We start from the raw sequence: 22786 nt of genomic DNA, 5'->3' as shown, positions 1-22786 counted from the left end.
GGAAAATACCTAGAATTCCATGTTTATCTAACCACAATAAGCTATTGAATGGTTATCTAAACTGCCCTTGTTTCGCCAGGCAACTCAATACATCTCTATGTTCTACCCCACATTAGTTTTAGTCTGGTGTGCTTAAAAGGCTACACAGCAACTCAATCTAATCTAGAAGTTTATGCATCTTCTTATAGTTATCACAGAGAGTGATCACCTTAAACAAAAAATCTCTTTGTTATCACTTCAGAATTACTTGCCCCAGTTGCTACACCTAGAATCACATTGCTGTGGCACATCACAAAAACAACTCAGCCCTTTCTGTGACAGTACATCACTAATAGGTATTGTAAGAAATCCACAAAAGTACATTAAAAAACCCCAACCTACATGAGAAACATCTCACAAGGACATGTCTGAGTATTTGTGAGCCTTTCTTTTTTTCCCTTCATTTCCTTAGTTCTCCCTTTACAAACTGTGGAAAGTTTTCTTAAATTCCAAGCTGACTTTGCCTATATACCACAGCAACAAAGAAATCTGTCTAACATATTATAAGTAGAACTATTCTTGGCAAAATAATGTCTCTGAGACAGGTTTAAGCCATACAGAAACAAGACTGAACTTGTGAGTTCACAGTTTCTTTAAAACAAACCAATACCTGCTGTCACAGCAGGAGGAAAAAAGATATGTCAAACCCAAAATATTACAGCAGAAGCTGGAGAAGACATGAGGAGAAAAGCAGCTCACTCATCTTCACTATCTAAGTATCTTCAGAGTAGAAGTCTACTTTTTCCTAAGCCTTCAATTCAGAAGACGCCCACAAAGTCCAGAGTCCTGGAAGACTTCCAGTAAAAAAGATACTGGATACCCTGCATATAAACATTCTCTATAATTAGAGAAGAAAGCATCTTGGTTTTTGAATGGCATATGACAAATTTTGAAAACATTAGATAAAATCAAATTATATTTCAACGTGGTTCAAGAGAAGCCTTTTCTTCTGTAGACTGTCAGTCTCCCTCTTAAAAACATCTGATAACTACTGCAGTAACCTAACATTTTTTCGCACATCTCAAAAACAACCAAGAAACGTGTATGGACAATAGGATAATAATAACGAACACTTAAGGACATTCCTTCTTTCAGGGAGCAATGTTTTGAATATAACAGCCTAGCCAAAAGCTTCCATTTTCTCTTACACAAGCCCCACAGAAGAAAGCCGTGGCTCTTTATCACAGTTGTACCTGGCTTGCAGGAGAATCACCAGAGGAGCAGCAAAGAGCAGAGAGGTTCCTTTTTCTTTTCGGTTGTGCCACAGGAGCACGAGGGGTTACCTCCTGCCCAAAAGCCATCCCCTCAGCAGCAGATTGTCACCAGCATGGAAAGGCAGAAGTAGGAGCAGCACAGGTCCCTCTTCCTCGGGGTGCAGCTTTTCCACAGGTGTGCACATACGGCAGAGCCCCATCCGATGTGCAACTTCATTGTACATCCGGATGCATGAGTGAGTCACACATAAAAAATACTGGTTTCTCATGGTTGCATGCTCACACATGGGTGGGGATTGAGCAAATACATTTCCCCATGGGCTGGAAACTACCCTTTTGTGACAGGATTAATACCCAAGACCAAGGAGGTCACAACATAGCAATTAAGGAAGACGGTAAAACATGTACAGTAAAAAGACGTGGAAGAGCAATCAAAGCAATACAAATAGTTAATGCTGTGATGAAGTATCTTGAATTAAGCTACAGTAACAACCAAGTATCGTACGTGACCTCTGCAGCGGTCCTGCATTACTGAAAGCTATTCACTGGCCTCACGGAGAAACCCGACTCCACTTGCTGCAGGGTTCCAGGCTCAGAACGGGATTAAGCCAGCTGCTCAGGACGGCGTTCGGAGGCTGCGGCCGGGAGCCCGTGCAGCAGTGCCCGGCAGCTGCCGGAGCGAGGGAGCTGCGGGCCCGGCGTGCCGGGAGCGGCGGCGGCAGCAGGTGCCCGCGCGGGGAGCCGCCGGCTGCAACCTCCGGTGTGGAAAACACTCGGTAAAAATAAAATAGAAGGGAAGTACACTTGAGCCAGAAATTAAATGCTTGCATCTGATATCAGAGGAAGAGCACGTCGGTCAGACGATCCGCTGGGGGTTTGGCCCAACTGTACCCTGGTCAGCAGGAACATTTTATTGACATCAACACCAGCACCATGAGGGCCAAGAAAAACATTTTGTGGTCTGCGCCTCCTTGCTCCACCCCATCCCACCCTTCTGTGATGTTCTGAAGGGAGAGGTTCTCCGCTGACTTCCAGAAAGGTTTGATGCTGTTTCTATCACATGTTTTCATTTAAATCCCCCAGTGACAGACACCATACAAATTGCCTGTGGTAAAGCAGAGTCCCTGGTGTGTGTAGCGCAGAACCCTCCTCTGCCTCACTCACCCACACAGGAGCGTGCCTGAGGCGGGCAGAAGGCACCGTCCTGCCCGTATTCCCAGGGCTGGACTAGTACTAGCCAAAAAGATGGCAGCTTGGATTAGCAGCTGAAAACAAATCGGAACAACAGAGATCCTCTAAAAAAGCCGAAAATACTGCAGCAGTTACTGACAAATCATGGTAATTCCATTAGTGTGGTGATCCCATTCTAAGAACGGAAGAATACAGAGGCTCTCCCACATCCCTGGGTAGCAGACGTTGATATAATATTGTCTGTTTAATGCAAAGCTATTCAACAATTTTAATACGAAATAGCTTTTCAAAAAAAAAAATAAAGACCATGTGATATCTGTAATGAAAGAGTGAAATTGGCACATAATATCTGTGAGGTTTTGGAGCGGGTTTTTCTTTACAGACTTTTAGGGAAATATATAACAGAAATATAAGTAGATCAAGAATTTACTCAAATTACTACATCTCTTTAGAAAAAAAAAAAAGAAAAATAGTTTGTTTAGATCTACAAGAAATTTCATAAATGTTCTAATTTTTTGGGTACGCTTTTTAAATGGAAGCATTTATGTTACATTGGTACTTTTAAACTACGTTTTTACATTAGCCTAAAAAATAATTCTTCCTTCCAAACAATATTTACCCTCATTTAAATCAACCAACCAATGTCATGCAAAGGTTTTTTTGTTCAGCCAATGGGAAATAAGTGACATTTCTTCTTACTTATTCTAATCAAAGTCAAATATTTGTTCGTTCTGTGAGTAGTTTGCTACTAATTACAACAGTCTGATGTATAGTATTTTGTGTTACTAAAAATAGGGCTACAAATTAATAAATGCAGCTAAAATTACGCTTTCAAAGCACAGTGGAAGAAGGCCCAAAGCTCATACATAAACATTGACAGCAGGTCTGTTTCCAGACTTTAGACACCCACATACCCACAACATAGGTGCAAATTGGAAAAGTCTTTGCTTGTTCATTTGGCAGGAAGTGTATCTGAAATTAACATATTGTGTAGGATTTAGAATCAACTTCTTTCAAATAAAAAAAAAAGAAAAAACCCTTTTAACTCTGTTTCTCCACTCGACATATTCCTCTTGCAGCCTTCTTCCTTTCTTAAAGGACAGATATCTCCCTCCAGACTGAAGAAATACTTAGGTTCAATTGAAACTGAAGTACAACTAGTTTTTCTCTTTTGAACGAAATAATTGCAATGAAGATTGTTTATTAAAGGTATGTGTAAGATATGTGTAAGAAACCCCTTAGAAACTGAAACAGTCTTAAAACTTAATTGAGCCCTGGAATTTTCAGTCATGAGACATTACCATAGTCAAGAATTCATCAACACAAAACAGAACTGGACATTCATGTAGGTATCAGGAAGAACTAGCAAGAAGAAATGTTGGAAGATAAATCTCAAGATGTGGGACAAAATAATCTGTAACTACTTAAGATCAGAACATATATGATGGCTGATTATCCCTCATCCACCACCTGATGGGTGTTAAGAAATTGCCCTTAAGAGGCAGAACTCATGGTGAAAGACATATTACTGGTCTTTTGGATTTTGTAATCTAAAAATAACCTAAGAGAATAGCTTCTCCCTTCCTTTCCTTAATAACTAATTGTGAATTTTAGACTTTTTTTTTTTTTTTAAGTGAAGTACACCTATGGCAGTGTATTGATCAGCTAATGAAAATCTTTCCTAAACTGAAACACATGACACTGCTCAGTGCTTACTAAGGCAGCAGTCTCCTAGTGAATAACTGGAATTCACTACAATCCCCTGCACAAGGGGCCACATTAAATGCAGTATCACAGAAGGTACTAATTGGGACAAAAAATCCACAAGACCAAAAGTGGATCCTTCAAAAGATTCCTGACCAACCAAAAGTCCCTGCATTGATTTCCTATGTCAAGATGCAAAACTTGATACCACAGATTCTGAATTTACTGAACTGGCACAATTACCACGACTAGGGGAATGTTAAAAACACACATCTCAGGGGCAGCTGTCAGAGTCAGGTGTTGGCCACAATTTTAACAATAGCACTGTTTTGTTGGGGTTTTTTTTTCTGATGTACTCAACTCATTTGAAGAGAAAGGAAATTGGAATACATGTACATAAGCAATTGGTTTGTCTTACTCACTCTTGTTCTCCTATTAGAGCCCAGAAAATTTAAATCCCAGTGATTATGGTTAAACCAAACCAGTTAATCAGCTGACTTGAGTGCAATCTGCCTTTGTTAGAAAATCAACTGGAAAATGCTGTAAAGCAGCAGCAATAGTCCAGAGGTGCATTTACTTTGCTAATGACTGACATAAATATGTGCTCCCATCCCAACTGACAATGGGCATATAGCACAAAAGTGCTTCCCAGTGAGAAGCTCACAGGACTATTCACCTGCAACAAGAACAACCCAAACATATTCACAGCCATTTGCAGGGAAATGGTTTTTGGACACAGCAAGTTCACCAGTTCTGAGGCTAATCCCAGGTTGCAGAAGGAGTCTTGACCAATGGCCAGGGAAGTTATACTGTCACCTCAACACTACCAGCAGCACAACCTGTTGCTCTCACCCAACACCTCTTCCTGGCTGTGATCATCTGCCAGACAAGTGCTCCTCACACCTTCTGCAGCACACCTCCAGAGCTATGGCCAAGTGAGAACGTCTGCCCAAAACCGGTGTGGCCAAAAGTGTTCGTAGACCAGGGCTTGCAGGCCTTCATTATCACTTCTGTCACAAACTTACTGTGCTCTCATATGTAAATAAGGGACTTGAAATTATTTTGGGATTTAGGGGTCATTGACAAGCCCCATGTAGGATGGTTTCCTGAGGATGCCTCCTGAGCTGGGCAGGAAGCAGCTGGAGGTGCTTTGGTTTAAAAGCAGAGTTGGAAGAGGATGCAGTGGCAAAGCACCCTTGGTGCAGACACTCCTCCCCAGCACTGCTGGAGCCAGTGCTGCACTGAACCCATCCCCCAGGCAGGGCCGTGCTGGATGTTTTGGGGTAGCTTTTGGCAGTCATCGACAGAGGCAACCCAGAAAGAATGAGGGCTAAACCGAGTATGTACAAAAACACACCTATAAATGCCTCAGGACATTGTGGGCCAGAAAAGCTTAAGTTTCTGAAACCTAAGGAATCTCAGGTGTCTACAGTAACTGGGAGAGGTTTCCATGGGCAACACTTTTGAAGGCAGCTGCCTGAAATATGCTTTAAGGGATACCAAAGTCCTAGATTCTTTACTGAATTTAATAATATGTACTGGAACAAGATTACTGCAGGCATTTACTCCGTCAACTGAATACAAAGCATTCTAAAAATACTTTTGCATGTCATAAAATTAGATTAGAAAAATATATGTACAAAATTCACATGAACAAAGGAAAGTACAAACAACTACCTGGGACTTCTGAGTTAGAAACAATACACACTATTTAAAATGCAGAGACGTTGCCACAGGAAAAAAGTTACTAATCCTGTTGGGGCAAAGTAACTGCACTGGTGTGTGGTTTGCATGGGGGAGGGAAGGAAAAAGAAAAGGAATTGCTTTATTAGCCTTTTTGCAACTGTGTTTTGTTTGCTTGTTCAAAAAAACCCCAGCTTTTCTATTACTTTTAACTGATAGATATAAATGAAGAAACTTATATTTATCAAAGCAAGTATTAACAATCTAGTTAAATTTCATTTACTCCCAGAGATACCTTAGGGCTAGTAGTTAAATATGTACATTAATAAGTTGCCTTACTTTTATAAACTAGAGGGTAAAATTGAAAGACTTTCCACTGAGAACACTATTAGGAATATTCTTCTTCCTCAGCATTTTCACTTTGAGTGAATACAAAGTAAATCCACTTTACTTTGCTAATGAACCAGCTCTTTGTCATTTATCTATCAGGCTATTTATAAATATCTTGCAATCACAGCATTATCTGGGGCCTAAAGAGCATGTTTCAACTCAAAACAAATGGACATGTCATCTCATGTCCTTCCATAAACAAAAGCTAAGGGCTTGGAATCCAGCAGATTTAACCTCATAATCAAGTTGCATATGTTCATTTTCATAGCTTTTCTTAGGGGCTTGTAACAGTGTAAAATACGGGCAGTTGCCCTTTACTTAGAGCGACCCTGGAAAGCAATAAATTGTTGCACCAGATATAGGTGAGACAGGGGACACGTGTGGACACTGGGGAGGGTCCCCCCTCCTCAGCAGTGCTCCGCTGGGTTACACAGACTGCCCAGGGACAGCAGGGAACTGCTGTCTCACTGGGGCAGGGAAGTAGTGCCCATTGGTGGAGAGAAGGCAGGAACTCACAGGAATCTCCTCAGACAACTTGTGAAACTTTACTTTTCCCCGGCACAAATACCTGCAGCCTGTGCTGACACAGCAGCAAGTTCTGGCTGTATGACGCTGACTTCTCAAATAAAAATAGGCATTTTTTTGGTGATGCCTTAAGTACACCAGTATGTGAACCAAGTGGTAATTCAATGAAATGGATGTTCTCAACTAGAAAACTCTGCAGCATATCCAGATTAAAATCACATTCTTCACATTTTAAAACTGAATGTAATTTTTAACTCTGTTTTTTAACTGGCACAGACCAAAGAAGTGTTCATGCAGTAATTAACACTAAATCAATTTCTCCCTACCTGATTCAATGGCATTAACCAGCAACAGTATAATGAATGTAAAATATGCTAGTTCATTTTACATTGTTTTTTGTATGTATGCAAGTACTAAACAACTAACAGACTCTGGGAGAAAGGTTAAATTGAAATGAATTCTAAAAAATTCCCATTAATAACTCAGTTTCAAGATATAACATGGGTGTAAAAGCAAAAGAGCTTTGACTAAAAAAAAAATCAGTTATTAAAGGGATTTTTTCACTTGTACTGCTTTCAATTCTTTCACTTTAAAAGTCACTACACGTTCAAAAAAATGTTTATTTAACCTTGCCTAATCAAGCAATGCAGAATATCAGAAAACCTTTATACCCTGTTTTTTCACCTGGAATTAGACAATGGTTTCACCATATTCTGCAACCCTCTCATTCCCTAAATCCTACTGAGGATCGACATGGAAGTGAAGTTCCTCTGAAGTTTACATCTCTCAGTAGTCTTAGGCAGAACATTACGATTTTTCTCTTTTCACATTTTTAAGCTCGGGCGTTGTCCCCACCCTTTCCCACCCAGACCTGCCTGTTCCCATTCCACACTGAGCAATTTGAACCAAGTGAACTCTGGAACCCCAATGAGCTTCCCGTTATCACATCCCCCCGTGCCAGCGGGGGGCCATCCCTTACCTACTGGTGTTTACTTGATCCGTCCTGACTGATGTGAGCACCAAAGTGGTTGCAACTTAGAACACAAGGGCGTTCACTGTCTCTCCAGAGGGACTGAAACGATCCCCTTTTGTTTATACCTCAAATCCCAAAGTCCCAATAGCCTTTCTGTTGCTAGACTTTCACCTCCAAATATGTTTACCGTCTACTAACATACTTTTACCCAAGGAAAAAAAACTATTAAGAAGTGCTCAAATGTTACCTATGATATCAAAACATGCACTCAAAGTCAGTTTAGCCAACTGATACTGTGATTCAAGTAAAAAACAAAAAGCTTCAGTATTTTAACAGATAGCAAATCCTGGAATAAATGCTGTTGTAATTTTAGAGTTCTATTTTTACAGTTAAAGGAGAGACATCTGGCAATAATCTACAAATAAATACAGTGTCTCCATTCTCAGTTTCTCCTCCAAAACACTACCTAGGAAATTTTTTCAGCATGATTCATATAATCAACATGATACATTACAATGACTTTCAAATAATTCCGAATTCTTAGTTCATTCGATAAAGAACTCATTTTTGAAAGAGAAAAGGGAACATGCCCTGCCAGAAAACTTGCTTTATTGACTCAGCCCTGCTGCCAGCAGGAACGTGGTGAAGTGAACTCCACGATTTCAAAAGCATTTTTTCAAGGCCAGGGCAGAAACAGAAAGAGGCTTATTTACCGAAATGTGAGACTCCACAGGTGAGGCCAGAGACGGTCTGAAATCCTCTTCTTTTAGTTCCCAAAGTTTTAATTTATGATGAAGTCTGTAATAATCCTTTCAAGCTGCCAGGTAGAACGCACGCCATGTCTCAGCCGTGTTTTCTTTCGCCCTTTTGCAGAGTAACTTTGTTATTTGCATAAAGCTTAGTCCTGGCCTATGGGACTTTTTGAACATCTACATGTTAGATTAGCTGTCTTGACATGCTCTATCAAGCATGACATCATGGATCTCCATGGTAACCTTAGCCACACCTGCCCAGAAGCCAGAGTTACCTGTCATGTTCAGATCGAAATGAGCATAACAAAAAACTCTCAACCACCATTTTCTAGGCAATCAGCCCTGCAAAGGTACCAGAAGGATTTGGCTTTTGTTTTTAATTGATTGAAATCTAATTTCGTTTGCCAAGAAAATTTCTTCTTCATGGAGCACTGCCTGAAGGACTAGAGCTGCTCCTGACCCTTCCACACCTCCCAGCCTATTTCCGAGTCAAACAACAACTGAAGAAAGCTGTGGCAAACTTCTTCCAGCTCACTTTCTTACCCCAGGCTCAGAAGCTCCTGCTCAGAAAAACTTCTACACATTCATTTTTGTTCTCTGCCCCTCAGAATGGTTTTTTTAGAGCTGACTTGTAAAACAGGTTCACAGCAGGGATTACCCCCCTCCCATTGCCAGGTTAGCATTTTAACCTTTTAATTGCTGACTCCTTTTCATGCTTGCAGCTACAGACCCAGGTTTTACACTTGTTCCTGTTTTTTTTCTCTGCTGACCGGAGTCAACTTCACCTAAGCAGGTGACCGTGTCCTTCCATGAGCTCCACAGCAGATGATTCACACTGTCTGAAACTGAAAACATCACAGATTGTTTCCTTCTTGCTTTCTTTTTTTTTTTGTTTTTTTTTTTTTTTTTTTTTTAACTTCCCTGGGATTACATTAGCACCATCCTTTCTTTACCACAGGTGAGACAGCCTTGGCAGAGGTAAGGTGTTTAAAGCTCCTGCAGAAACTTGCATTACCTAAAAAAAAAAAAAGTTGTTCCTCGGCTTTACAGGCTTCCAGGTGGAGTGAGTGCTGGTGTCCAGCTGTAGACTTCTCTTAGAAGGGGTATAAGCTGCAATGTGAGGGCAAGCTGCTGGGCTATGGGTCACAGAGTTGTGGCCATTGGGTGCTGCATTCTCCTGGGTTGGGGTGCACAAGGCATGTCTGCACCCCTCCAGGCTGCACCAAAGTCATGCTCCAGTTTACCACAGACCAGCTTTGCCGAAGGCTATTAGCCTTGCTGCAATATCCCAAGCCCCTTGTGCAAATTAAGATGGCCTCTGCCTCTGTAAGCTTTCCTTTCCAGAGCAGGATACCACAAACAAGGCAACAAACCTTCAGAGGGGAAATGATCTGTATGCACAGCTGGGAGGTTTCAGGTCATCACATTAGCTAACCATCAGTAATCCCTGCTGGCATTTTACCTGGCCATGACTGTACTTCTGATTTGTGGCAGATTATCAGGAGCAGAAATGGGTCCTCAGGAGGCACATCCAGGGAGGGATTTATCTGAACAAATGAAGCCTGGAGGAAACCATTAGCGCATAGTGGAAGATGCAGACAACATTCAGCGGCCCTTGCCAGTGGAAATGATACAGTAGGATGTGACAGTATCAAGTATTTTTTCCCAGATGTTTATTTCCTGCAAACAATGAGTCAGTTTGCCATACTCAGATAATGATGGCTAAAATGGGCAAGAGAAAAATGTCCACATAGAAGAAACCAGACAATTACCAATCTTGATTTTCTATTGGTTGTGGAGCTGACAGGGTTTAGAGCAACCTGGAAGAGAAATTATGTGATATGCCAGGGACTATCTCCTGACTGTAAATACTGGGGTATTTTCTATTTCTGTTGCACCATTTGACAGAGAGATTAGAAAATGGCATTGCAGTAACTACTACCCTTGACAGGCATCCTACAGTGGGGAAATTCCCACCATGGACCATGTTGCCACTTTCCAGATACTGGAGCAGCTGAAGAAGTAAGAAGGGAGAAAAGGAACCTAGAAAGGAACCTGGAAAATAAATTGTGACATTTTAATTTAAAATGTGGCATTTTAAATATGTCTTCCCATTCATCTTACAAGTTTTGTTTCTGATACATGTATATGTTACATATACATACCTACTACATGTGCATGTAGTTTGTCTTCTATACCACTGCTACACACTAACATATATAAGGGTGGAAAAAAGGAAGTATGGATGCTAAATGCACATATACACCGTTCAAGGCAAAATTATACCATAGTCTTATTCATGGAGTGGCTAAGAAATCACACACTAAACAGGCACATACATGCACACACACACACACAGCTGTGCGTATATATATACATATCTATAGACACATACCTATGTGTATCTATAAACAGTTACACATAAACACACACAAACACACACACACACCAAATACTGATACGTGGGTGTGCACACAGAGACACAATCGGTAAGAAAATCCCCCTCTGAACTGTAATGCTATGATCATCACAGTTTTACTGCATTTGATGAGCCAGACAGTTGATACATCACATGCCAACTAAGCAACTTCCTTACAATCAACTTGTATTATTTATTTCTGCATGTTTTCATGTGGTTTTGGTTCAGTTTATACTTTTTTATGTAAGGCTGAATGGCTGGAGTCTTTTGTATTTATATGCTCTAACAGTAGTTTTAAAGTTATGTTGTTTTAAAATTATTGAAAAACTCATTACACACAACACATATAATACGTATGTCTAATCACCAAAAAATAGAAGCAGGAGAATGAAATTTACTCTCAATAAATTAGCAAGGAATTTTACCCTCAATAAATTAGCAAGGAAGACACATTTTAAACAAATATCAAGAGCAGTTACTGCATTCCTTCTGTAATTTATTGCCTTCAGAAAAGGATCAAATTACAAAATGTGTAGGGTGTAATGCTGTAGGCTGTTCAAACTAGGTTTGCAGTGTCTGCAACACTGGAACTAAATATTTACATGACTCCAAAAGATCTAATCTCTGGATTTCGCCCCCCTCCCACCCCCTTTATTTAATTTGTATGCTATCTTTATCCACCACCCAGCACATTCCACACAGTCACTAAAGTTCATAGAAGAGATAAGTGGGGAAAAAAAAAAGTCAAGACTTTAAAAAGAAAGGAGTAAAACTGTTTAAAAATAAGGAATGGATCTTCCTCATTAGAGCTGGAGTCTTGCAGCAATTTTAGCTGGATACAGATGGATTCTAACAGTGACAACACCTGGGATCTCTAGAGACCCTGTAAAAGAGAAGTTCTAGGGGTGAGTTAACAAATTACAATCTTTCCAAACCTGTAACAGTCTGATCTTCAAAGCCTTTCAAGTATGCAAAGCTCCAAAGAAGCTTAGAATTCACTAAGAAGCTTCCATAACAGAATACAATATTTTTCCAACTCATTTTTATTCCTTATTTACAATCAATTTGCTGTTAGTGCTGAAACACCTATAAACCACTAACGGAAACGAACTTCTACAAAAAGACTTGCTGTCAACCATTTGTTAAACCAAGAATAATGAGCACAAGATTTTTTAGACCAAACTCCAAATTCTGACACTTATTTGAAAAAAAAAAAAATTATAGAATAGACAGTAGATTGCCCGAACAGATTAAGCTCTGTTATTGCACCCAAAACCAGAGTCCAGAGTTAGGAAGGGATCCTTGCATGGTATTCCCTGAATTCAGAGAGTCAGCATGTCAGCAGCCTCCACCTGCTCGGAGAGATACATCAGCATGTCAGCTCTCCTCTGACCCTACATCTCCTGCTGGCTGCTGGAAAGCAGCTGCAGGCAGTGGCACACCACCCTCAGGTATGCTGCTGACAGACGGATGTGGGTGTCAGAGCTCCCTGGAGGAGGCAGACAGGTATGGGTAAGTCTGTTCTGTTTGCATTACAAAACTCAAAAATAGAAAAGAAAGCAAATGAAAGAGTAACAGAGCCAGCTAAAGCATACAGACACACTCTGCAGGTATTTTCTTTTCTCCCAGGCAGTGGTGCCAATACTGAAAGTGCAACAGAAGTTAACAGCTGTTCCATATTTTCCCTTCAGCTGTGAAAAGTAGATTGAGACTCATATAAGATCAAGAGTCTCACCTTCACTCCTTTTTCTGTGTTTGCCCTAAATAAAAGGAAAAGCTCTTCAGAAATGTCTATTTCAACAAACAATTCCAAGGTAATACTGAACAGATTAATTTTGTTTCTTTGAATTTCAAGGCAACATCTGAATTGCAGGCCACATCCCAAAAATCTGTTTCATACTTTGTTACCTTCTCACCTTTTGTAACGCGGTAACACTCAATTTTGTAGGAGTTATAAGGACTATTAAACAAAAGACATGATACAAATTTGACTTCCTTACCTGATCTCTCAGTCTCTCCTGGTGTCCCATTATTGCTGTGGCATGGTGGGGATATTTCTGTTTCAGATGTTCAAGAAAAGCCTCTCTCTTCCTGTCCATTTCTGAGGTTTGCATTCCCAGTATTTCTTTGGAACTGCGAGGGCCACCTACTGTATGTCTTCGAGGGATGTTGCGGGCGGACTTTGAATTAGGAGTGTGACTGCTCGGGGTCGACAGGAGCTCTTTAGATCGGAGACATTCTGCATCATCTAGGGATGTTACATGCAAACTGGGTTTTGCCTGGTCTGAAAAGAAACAAAAACAAAAACCAAACGTAGTTTATATTATAAAAACTGAATACCAACATTGACATTAGTAGCAAAAATGGGGAAAAAGATTGATATGAAAGCTGGGTACTTTTAAAACTCTGGCAGTGCACAATGGCATGTTCTGCATCATTAGGCATATACCCATCATAGTAAGTGGCCCAGAAATAATCCCTTATATAAGCTACGCGCATACTTATCTACTTCTATCACACAATTGCAGTACTGCCTCACAGAAAAGTGAGTATCATTAAAGTAGATGTTCCTTTTATATCAACTTACCTATGTGACTTGAAAAGAAGATCTGACAGGGCCCTTATTCCCTGACCTTTAAGACCTACAGCATGCTTTCTACAAGAAGAAACAGATTTCTTCAATAGGGTCCAGTACACTTAATGGCCCCATAACTAGTATCCTTAAGGATACAAACTGATAAAATTCCTTTGACAGAGCAGATTTTTAATCCTTAATCTTTTTTTTCAGTGTGTTTTCAACATGTTCTGAAACACCTAGGAAATAATAAGAGGGTTTGGGAGCCTTTTTTTCCTGATTTGTGACTGTGGTCTGGTTTTAAATTTCACGGATCTCCCTCAGATTTTATACATCTCAGGACAGCGGGCTGGAAAATTCTGCATCATTTTTCCATAAACCATTTCTTAAGAAATAGAATAAAAGCAAGTTCTGTGTGATCTAAAAAAAAAAGGGGGGGGGGGGGGAACCCTCAGATAATTTTTACTACTTTAAAATCTACTTTAAGACCAAAGACTGCAACGACATTTGTAAAGAGATAGGCAGACACTGTGGGTATGTAAGTGCTGGCTTATCTTCAGGTAACTCTGTAACATGAACCCTCTGGTGCTCAAAAAATTGTAGACGGGAACCTTGTTACCTAATACCTTTGAAAAAATCCCTCACTCCTTTGTCAGCAAAGGAGAAAAAAAAAAAAACCCTAACAAAATCTTGAAGTACTGAAAAGGCCTCTCCAAGTCTGATGTGGCCTTCCTCATCTTTACCAGACAGACTCAGACGCCCCTGAGTGTTAACCCTTCCCAGCACCTCCCCAGGAGCAGGGAGCTCCTTCTTCTACTTGTTTTGAATAAATCTTAATTTCTCTCTGTCTGACATTTTTTCCCTCAAAGCCCCTTATCCTCCCCCCGATGTTTTGCCCACGTGCTGCCAATACACAGCACCACTGTTTGGAAACAGGCACCTACTTGCTTCTTTTTATGGTTCAGTCAGTCATTCTGACACTGTGTGTGGTAGGCACACCACTTGCCTCAGGATTTTATGCTGAGGATTTCTCAGCTTTCTGGTGTGCATTGTCAATTGCCTGCCACATGCCATGGAACATCAAGCCCTTGTAATAAAGCAAATCCTCCATCAGTGGAGCCTCTGCTGGATGTCCTACCAATTCACACAGGGAACCAACTTCCTTGGGTTCCATAACAGAACTTGGCCCTGGATGGACCTCAAAGACATCACATGTTTCTGTAAACTCCCTATACTGTTCAAGGGCTCAAAAACTTTCAACAATGCCCTCTTGTTTGCATTCATGGAAACCTGTCCTGAAAGCAGATGCAGGCACAGGGTGACACCATGGTTTGATAAGCACAGATCTGGACACAAATTTGTGAGCAGGTTTGGTTTACAGGGAAGTCATACTCTCACACAGATTCAAAATGTCATCGGTGATCTTCACAGCACCTGCTAAGACCTTCTTAGCAACACAATCGTGGTTAAACCTTCATAGCAGCAGCCTCACCTTCGTGTACAAACATACGTGTACCCAACTTTTTCAAGCACAACTCAATTAAGAAACATCTGTCCTCTCTGCTAATTGGAAAGTCAGAGCATGAGCCACCAGGTACACTGAGCTTGTTTGAGAAAAATGGCAAACAGGAAAGTTTTGCTTGCAGGAAGCCAGCATGGCTACTCCAGATATACTCAGTGAAAACAGTTTCTGAAAGCTGCACAGTCATTCCAATGGATTTTACATGGGAGGAAAACTAGGTGGGCTGGGGCTGAATGGAATTTACCATCTTTAATTTGTTGTGCCAAGAGCCTAGAGGTTATATCCCTTAGGCTGCTGGAACAAAGGCACAGACATAAAATAAGGGATTTTCTTGGAGCTAGAGGGAGTCAGCATGTGCACGGGTGACTGAGTGCAGCAATTTGGTATAAGCTCTCAAAGTATGGTCACAGCAGCAGTTTCAATCACTGAAGTGATGGCAGGCACTTCCTCAAGAAGGCAGGTAAACCTATGCTGACAAGCACAACCCAGAACTCATGAGTGTGTATTTTGTGTCCTAAATCTCTCACATGGAAAGTCTTTCCCTACTCTGCACTTCAGTAATTTCAACAGTTTAAGAAAAAGCTAATTATTTGGCACATAAAGACATATCAAGTAAAGGGCTTTACCACTGTTTGATATTAGGTGAAACCTTGAAAAGGAATCAAAAATAACATACTTTTCTTATACTGTATTAGACAGATCAACAAATTCTCTTATTTTTCGTTCATATATTTGGAAAATACTGCATAAATACCAGTGAAAAGAAAAGAATGTAAACTATGCAAACTGATTTCTCCTCTTGCCAGAAAGCTGACTTGGGCATTCAGCAAGATCGTGATCCTGCATCATTACAGCACACAGCAGCACAACTTTCTTTGCAAACCAAAATCTGTTGTGTTTCAGTATGGGTCTTTTCTCTACTAACCACTGAAAAAAAAAATATTTTGGAGCACTTCTGGACAGTGATAAGTGACTTCAATAGCAGAGCTGAGTACTGGGCTGCTGAAACTCCCCTGTGGATCTCATGAAACATCAGTTCTACAGAAGCTCTGTAGGCCGCAGTGTTACAGGGAGGAAAAACTGAGAGAGTTTGTCTGGGTTTTGGAGTGCTCAATAACATTGTGGGTCAACTTTCCGTATCTTCCAAGAGAAGATAATGGGCCTAGCAAATCAATCTCCACAGATAACTGTGAAATGTGTGAAACATCATGTGATGGTTCCCAGATGAGTGCTATGAGTAGGAAAAGGATAAATTATTCAAGTACCCTCCTTGGGAAAGGAGCAAAGAGAAGGCAATAGAAAACATACAGGTGTGAGATAAGCTTGTCTCCCTCCCTCCCTCCCTCATTTTCAGAAGCTAAAAGCTGAAGGTCTTTCTGTTCAATAAAGCAGCAAGTCCAGAGGGCAACTAAAAGCAAGACTTGCTGATTGACAGGGAGGAGAGGAATTTGGTTATCCAAAGGCATGAGTAACTCTTACACTTGATTTGTTTCTCTGATCTAAAAACAAGTTTCAGGATTTCTTAACATCACCAACATCACCCTTTACTATAGTAAAGGTCCAGATCTGCAGCGTAGAAGGAGTATGTCTACGATTAGCAACAAGATTATCATGATGGATTAATGGCTGTGAGCTAGGAGAGAAATAAAAAATAGAAGAATTACATTCCAGGACATATCAAAGGACTTTTTTATTTTTCTAAGTCACACCCTCCCATGAAGTCTACAAAGGTCAGGAAAGTCACTTTGTTTCATTACTTTAAATGCTAGGAAGATTTTAACAGTCCTGTTTTGCAACCCAGGTGACAAGAGAAAAGAACATTTTCAGAATAATTTCAAAAAGGAACAAGTGTGGACCTCGCCCATACTGATACTGTGAAACTGAGCCTTGACGCGAACCCCATTCAACACTAACATTTTAAAAAGAATATGGAATTAACAGCATGACTCAAACCAACCTCTGTTACGTTTACGTTAGCTGTAAATGTGATATTATTTGGAACTGTTCTAATTTACTTCACTGTCTTTACAATTAGCTCTCCTTCCAATGTAAATTTTGGATAGGGGCCAAAACTACTACATTTGGTTATGAGCTTTCAGCACTCAGCATTTTTGGGAACCATAGAATCAGTCCGGTCAGCCCTCTGCTTTCCTAGCTCCACATGTATCTGAGGCAGTTTCACCCAAGCCCTATAGAAGAAATGTGTTACTGAAGACTTTTTTTTTCCTAGTCAGACACATTCTTGAAGTGAAGATTTCCGTCCCACTAAACATAAACATACACAGACACAGGTTACTTGCAATGCTCAGTAATTTTACTTAAAAAGTAATTCAAAAGAGCATCACCCAATTAATGAACACTCAATTAAAAAAAAAAGAGCATTTTTTTTCCTCCTAAATTGCTAACACACTATTTGTTGGCATTGCATGCCCGTAAACTTTTAAACCACATGCACTATTTGTTTCACAAAAGCACAGTAACCGAGGTCTCCCTGAAATGTCTTTGAGGAATACAACACGCAGGAAATGGGAATGTTCACAGGTGCCCCGCAAACACTTTAATAGATATAGATTAGATTAGGTGTTTGTCAGGCTACCTGAATGTTAAGTTCCACGTGGAATGGCCCATGTAGAATTCTCCAGGAAATAGTTTTCGTACACTTTATAGGAAATAGATAGTGCAGCAGTGAATGTATGAATGCACAGCGGGGAGCCGCCGTGGAAGCCTCGCTTAGACAGTCCTGGCTTCGCTCCAAAACAAACCCCAGCGGTTTCACTCAAAGCAAACTAAGCCTGTCACAATCTGCCGTGGATCTCCCTCTTTTAACAGACACCCCGAGGTAAAGATGAGCTCAAAGACACTTTTACGAAGGAAGAGCTATTTCTCTGCCACAGCTGAGGCTGGCAGAGCATTTAAAGGGAAGCGGACACGCTCTCCCCACCTCAGCCTCGGCACCGGCAGGATCCCGCATCCGTGACAGACATGCAGCGTACTCCCGGCTTCGGAGGGCGCACACAGAAATCTCTCCAAAGAGAAAGTTAAACTCACAAAGTTCCAATATTAGGGAAATGAGCAGAGCCATTAGTACAAGAAAAGAAATGTTTGGTTGTTTGTTTGTTTGTTTTCCCCATGCATTCTGCCTCCAGTTATATAAAGCAGCAACGAGGGACATGCTTAAAGGTAACTCCATCTTTGCTTTACTTATATCGCCGCTTACTTACCCCTCGTCTGCCTGCTGTCTGTTGGGCAAGCCAGGCACAGCTCAAGTTTCTGGCTTTCATTTTCCTCCATTGTCCCTGCCTAGCGCACAAGCTCCCCTCTCCAGCTGGGAGCCGCGGCGCCCGCCCGGCCAGCGCGGGGCTCGGGAGGAGAGCGGAAGCGCGGCGCGGACCCGCGGGCTCCGGGGGCGCCCCGAGCCCGGCCCCAACAGGTGACGGCCCCGCCGCCGCCCCTAGCCGGCCCGCGCCCCGCCGCTGCCGGGCCGCCCTCTGAAAGGCAGCATTTCAAACGCCGCTGCAGGCCCGAGCCTCCGCTGGAATCCGAGCCCGCAGCCTTTTAAATCTCTGTCATGGGACAAAAGCCTTTCCACATGGTTTTTTTTTGTTTTTTTTTTTTTTTTTAAGCTCGTAACCACCAAGCCCACAAACATTCCTGATAAATGCTCCTCTGTCTTTTTTAGCGTCTGGTTTAAAAGTAATTCATTATATAAACTCTTTGAGGTTTTGTTTTCAGTTGGATTCTTTTAAGCTGCTCAGAGAATGAATTGGGGAAAAAAAATCAAGATACAGGAATTCAACTTTAGCGAAGCCAATAAAAATGAATGGTAGCAATATGTAAGCAGGGACTTGGGTTAAGAGGGATTTTGAAGCCTCAGTAGCAAAACATATAGAAACATATAACTAATTCTCTTTTGGCAGATCAGAGGCCAGCAGCCTGCATGAAAATCAATAGATCTACCAAGCTGCAAGGCAAAAAAATAGTGTGGCTGAGAAGGATGAGATCAAATCCCACAGATTCCAGCAGATGCCATGTGTTGATTTAGCAGAGTATCAGACTAGTCTGATTTAGTCAATCCAGATCATAACACTGAGTCAGAGATGGTGGAACAAACTTAGTGTTGAGTTACAGCATCAAGACCAGAAAGTTTATCCACAGACAACTTCTGAATTAGATTAAGAACAAAGCATAACCGAGATATTAATAAAAATAGGCAATTTCTCACTTAAATTCATACTCCAACACCAGGTAGCAGTATCTTGGATGTCTTTTTAAACAGACCTAGCATAATATGGCCTTCCAAGTTTTCTTCAACCCTGACTTCAATATAACATCAGCCAAATTGTTCGCAATGACCTCTCAATCACCCAGTCCAGACAGGCTAGGAAAATTCCCCTATGTTTCCTTCTACATCTCCATCTGGCAGAAATGCCATCCTGTCTACTTAGATTATTGAACACAGAAATGTTTTGTGTATAAATAAATTCAGTATGGAAGCTCAAGGAAGATCATTCTCATCATCTGCCCCTTTCCAGGAAAAAAAAAAAAAAGAAAAAAGAAAAAAGAAAAAAAAAAGTTGAGTAAATTACAATGAACAATTGATAAATGAACAAAACTATTGTTCATTAGATCAGACATCCATAATCCGTAGCACTTCAGAAATATTTATTTTCCTTTTTAACAACTAATTCTATATGGTCTTGGAACCTGGCAAAAGTCCCAGAAATCTGGCATGGAAAACACAGAAAATAGGAAAATACAATTTTAACATTAGCACTGATATTTAAGGTCTGCAGTACAGTGCTCCCAGCAGAATACTCCTATAGTTGCCCTGCAATTATAAAGAAAACAGCGTGATTTTATTTAGAATAGTGTTTTTACTGGCCCTGGGTTCCTCCTGCTCATTCTGATTGCGGACTACTTTAGAAGAAGTGATGGCCAGCCATCCCACTTATCTGATGTTTCTTTCGTGATATGAATATACCTTTAACACCAAGGTTTTCCAAAGTCTGGACAATTGCTATGAGCCCCTTGCAATTTACATTCACAGCCAGCTGGAAGCATGAGAGGGTTCTTGGAGGAATAGCGAACACTGAACATTACCAACTTCAAGAAATGTAAAGTAACTCAGAAACCTCTGATGGAAAAAGAAAGCCAGTGTGGTTGCCTGGAGCAGCACCATGAAAGCTGTACCAAGACATTATCTGTACACAGGGCCCAGAAACTGAGAGTTCAGAAACTAAGGGCATTTATAAAAACCTTATCCTAAAATAACACAAAAGAAAGTACAAAATATACCAGCATTAAATGCCTGAAAGGAAGGAACTTTTTCAGCCTTGTACAAAACCTGGGTATGCTGTGGAGGTCAGTAGTGTTTGTACCAAGAACTTTAATAAGAACAGATTCAGTGCACTCTAGCTCCTTAGAAGGCTTTCCCTCCATCCGTGGTGGGGGAAAAAATACCTAGAAAATTAGTCTAAGACCAAATTAATGACAACAACATCAACAGCAACAACAACAATAATAATAACAATAATTAAAATTTGACTATCTGCTTTTAGCCAGCACCTTTAGTTTCCATAGACAAGAGCACTAGACAGAGTTGACCTCTTACTCTCCCAGTCTCAGGGAGCAGCCAGGTGCCCCTTGGGACACTGCCAGACTGGTCTGGAGCTGCTGCTTTCATGGCCACAGCAAGATGCTCCCACTGCTGAGAATGACAGTAAATGGTATTGACAGTGCTGCTAAGGGGCCTGAGCAAACCAGACACCCAAAATGTAGAGATGGTCTAAAAGAGATTGGTTTTTTGGTTGTGGACCTGTGATTTCAAAACTGGATGTCACCTTACAAGAACTTCTGCAGCTGCAGAAGTAGTTTCTCAAATAGGATTAAAGAGCATTGGCAAAGGAAGAGACTGAACATGGCACACTTCGGTATCATCAAAATCAAACCAAACCAAAGAACCTGCCCGTGAAACATAATCACCACTCAGGAAACATAATCACCTCTGCTGCTGCTCAGGACAGGGAGCAGCTGGGACAGCAAGATCTCAAAGCATTTTAAGGGAAAATGCCTTTGTCTCAAGCTGGATTTAATTTGTGTATCTAACAATGCCGTTCCTTAAGGTGTTACCGGAGTCTATTTAGAGAATTACTGAAACTCTTTTAGCAGCTGGAGACAGCCAGAACCATTAAATTATAATGCTCAAATAAAGAGCACCCCAGTACAGTCACCAGGATGAATCACTAACGAAAAGTTAAATAAACTTGATTAACCAGTTCACAGCACACAATCAGCATTTGTTTATCTGTGGCATCAACAATAACAGTGGTTCCTTTTAATTACTGTGCTCAGATCTGGATCCATCAGTATCAAAACAATGCACAGAGAATAACTGCCAACAGGTTATGATGTTTTAATTGTGTTTAAAATTAATGTCCCAGAGCGACTTCAACACTTCTGGATTTAGCATGTGCGTAAGAGGAACAATTAACAAATACTGGCTACACTCAATTAGTCAAACTTATATTATACAATGACTCCATGGCTCTAGCAATTATTCAGAACTAAAAATCTGGGAAGCTAATTTTTAATAGTTAAATCATAAGAAGTGTCCCATAATTAAAGACTTGTCTCAATGTCCACATGAAACCCTGTAGCCACTGTGACAAATGTCATGAATGCTCTCTGCAAAAACCAGCCTGACATTGTTTAACCTGTTCTAGTCCAGAAAAAAATATTAGACCTGGAGTGGTGAGGCAGAAGCTTGAGAGGAATTATGAGCACTCAAGTGGGTCACACCGTAGCACCTTTCCAAGCCTTTATATGGACAGAGATGGCTTGGGACTGCCCTGCAGGAAGGGAGCATCATGAGGATGCTCCAGCATGTTAGAAAATCTCCCCTCTGTACTCTAGGGGATTATGGGTGGCTACTCTCTACCAACCAGTCAGATCTGAAGTGGAGAAAGCAACTAACTCCAGAAAAAGTCACTTGACTGTGATGAAGCTCTCTGACTTCCTCCTTGGACAGCAGCTTTAGGGCTACAGCTTGTTTGAGCACATCTGTGTTCTCATTCATCCTCAGCATCTTCACTTCCAGGCTGGCTGGTGGTCTCTCAATGCTTAAAATTAAAATAGACTCACTTCTGAAAGAGGAGGACTATGTTCAGATAGCATATTATCAAAGAAGATACAACAACAGCCACTGGCTTCTACAAGCAGAATGAAAAAAAATTCTGGAGGCAAAGAGGCTTAATTTTTAAATTAATTGTCTGTTGATTAGGTATTGTACAAAGAATTCCAGATTACTAAGATTTGCAGGGGGCCTTTATGATCATTTGGTCTCATCCACTTAGTAAGAGATCTCAATGAAGTGGGTCCTATTTTTCATGCAAGCATAGTGGTTAAAATATTCAGTGCTTACATTAAAGGAAAACATCTGAACTTGATTTTAAAAATTACAATGACAATCTAAAACAACTTCTCTGATGACTTATCATGAAATTACCTCCCTGTTAAATATCTGTGGAGAGTTTCAGTATTTACACTGTACATTTCAGTTCAGTTAAGAAGTCTTATACTTGTGAGGAAAAATTAGCCCAAGGAGTGAAATGGTAACACTCAGCTGAAGCAAAAAAGTAAATTGAGTGTGAGTTTTTCTGCTCATCTTCACAACAGAATTTCATTGTGTCTAGTCAGATCTACAGGTTTCAGCTCTTCAGAAAAGTTCAGAGACTTAACAGTGGTACAAAGAGCCAGGTTTAATCACGAATGCAACTATACAAAAGAACAACTATGAAGTT

General features: G+C 40.8%; 1 protein-coding gene across 11 annotated transcripts in view; it reads right to left on the bottom strand.

Annotated features, from left to right (window-relative positions):
* The window catches only part of KIAA1217 (KIAA1217 ortholog), a 345995-nt gene that overhangs the window by 156526 nt on the left and 166683 nt on the right, over positions 1-22786 (bottom strand). For 3 of the 11 annotated variants that reach the window (XM_066199028.1, XM_066199083.1, XM_066199052.1), the window contains one exon: positions 12891-13174. In XM_066199028.1, coding sequence (XP_066055125.1) covers positions 12891-13174 — 284 coding nt within the window. Of the gene's footprint in view, positions 1-8432; positions 10704-12890; positions 13175-18208; positions 18993-22786 lie in introns of those variants that run through there. The other 8 variants (XR_010723303.1, XM_066199075.1, XM_066199109.1 and 5 more) reach the window with 6 other exon arrangements.

Source organism: Chamaea fasciata, unplaced genomic scaffold (assembly GCF_029207755.1).
Source record: "Chamaea fasciata isolate MVZ Bird 193981 ecotype frontalis unplaced genomic scaffold, bChaFas1.0.hap1 SCAF_1, whole genome shotgun sequence".
Taxonomy (NCBI): domain Eukaryota; kingdom Metazoa; phylum Chordata; class Aves; order Passeriformes; family Sylviidae; genus Chamaea; species Chamaea fasciata.
This window is presented reverse-complemented; position numbering and strand designations above follow the sequence as displayed.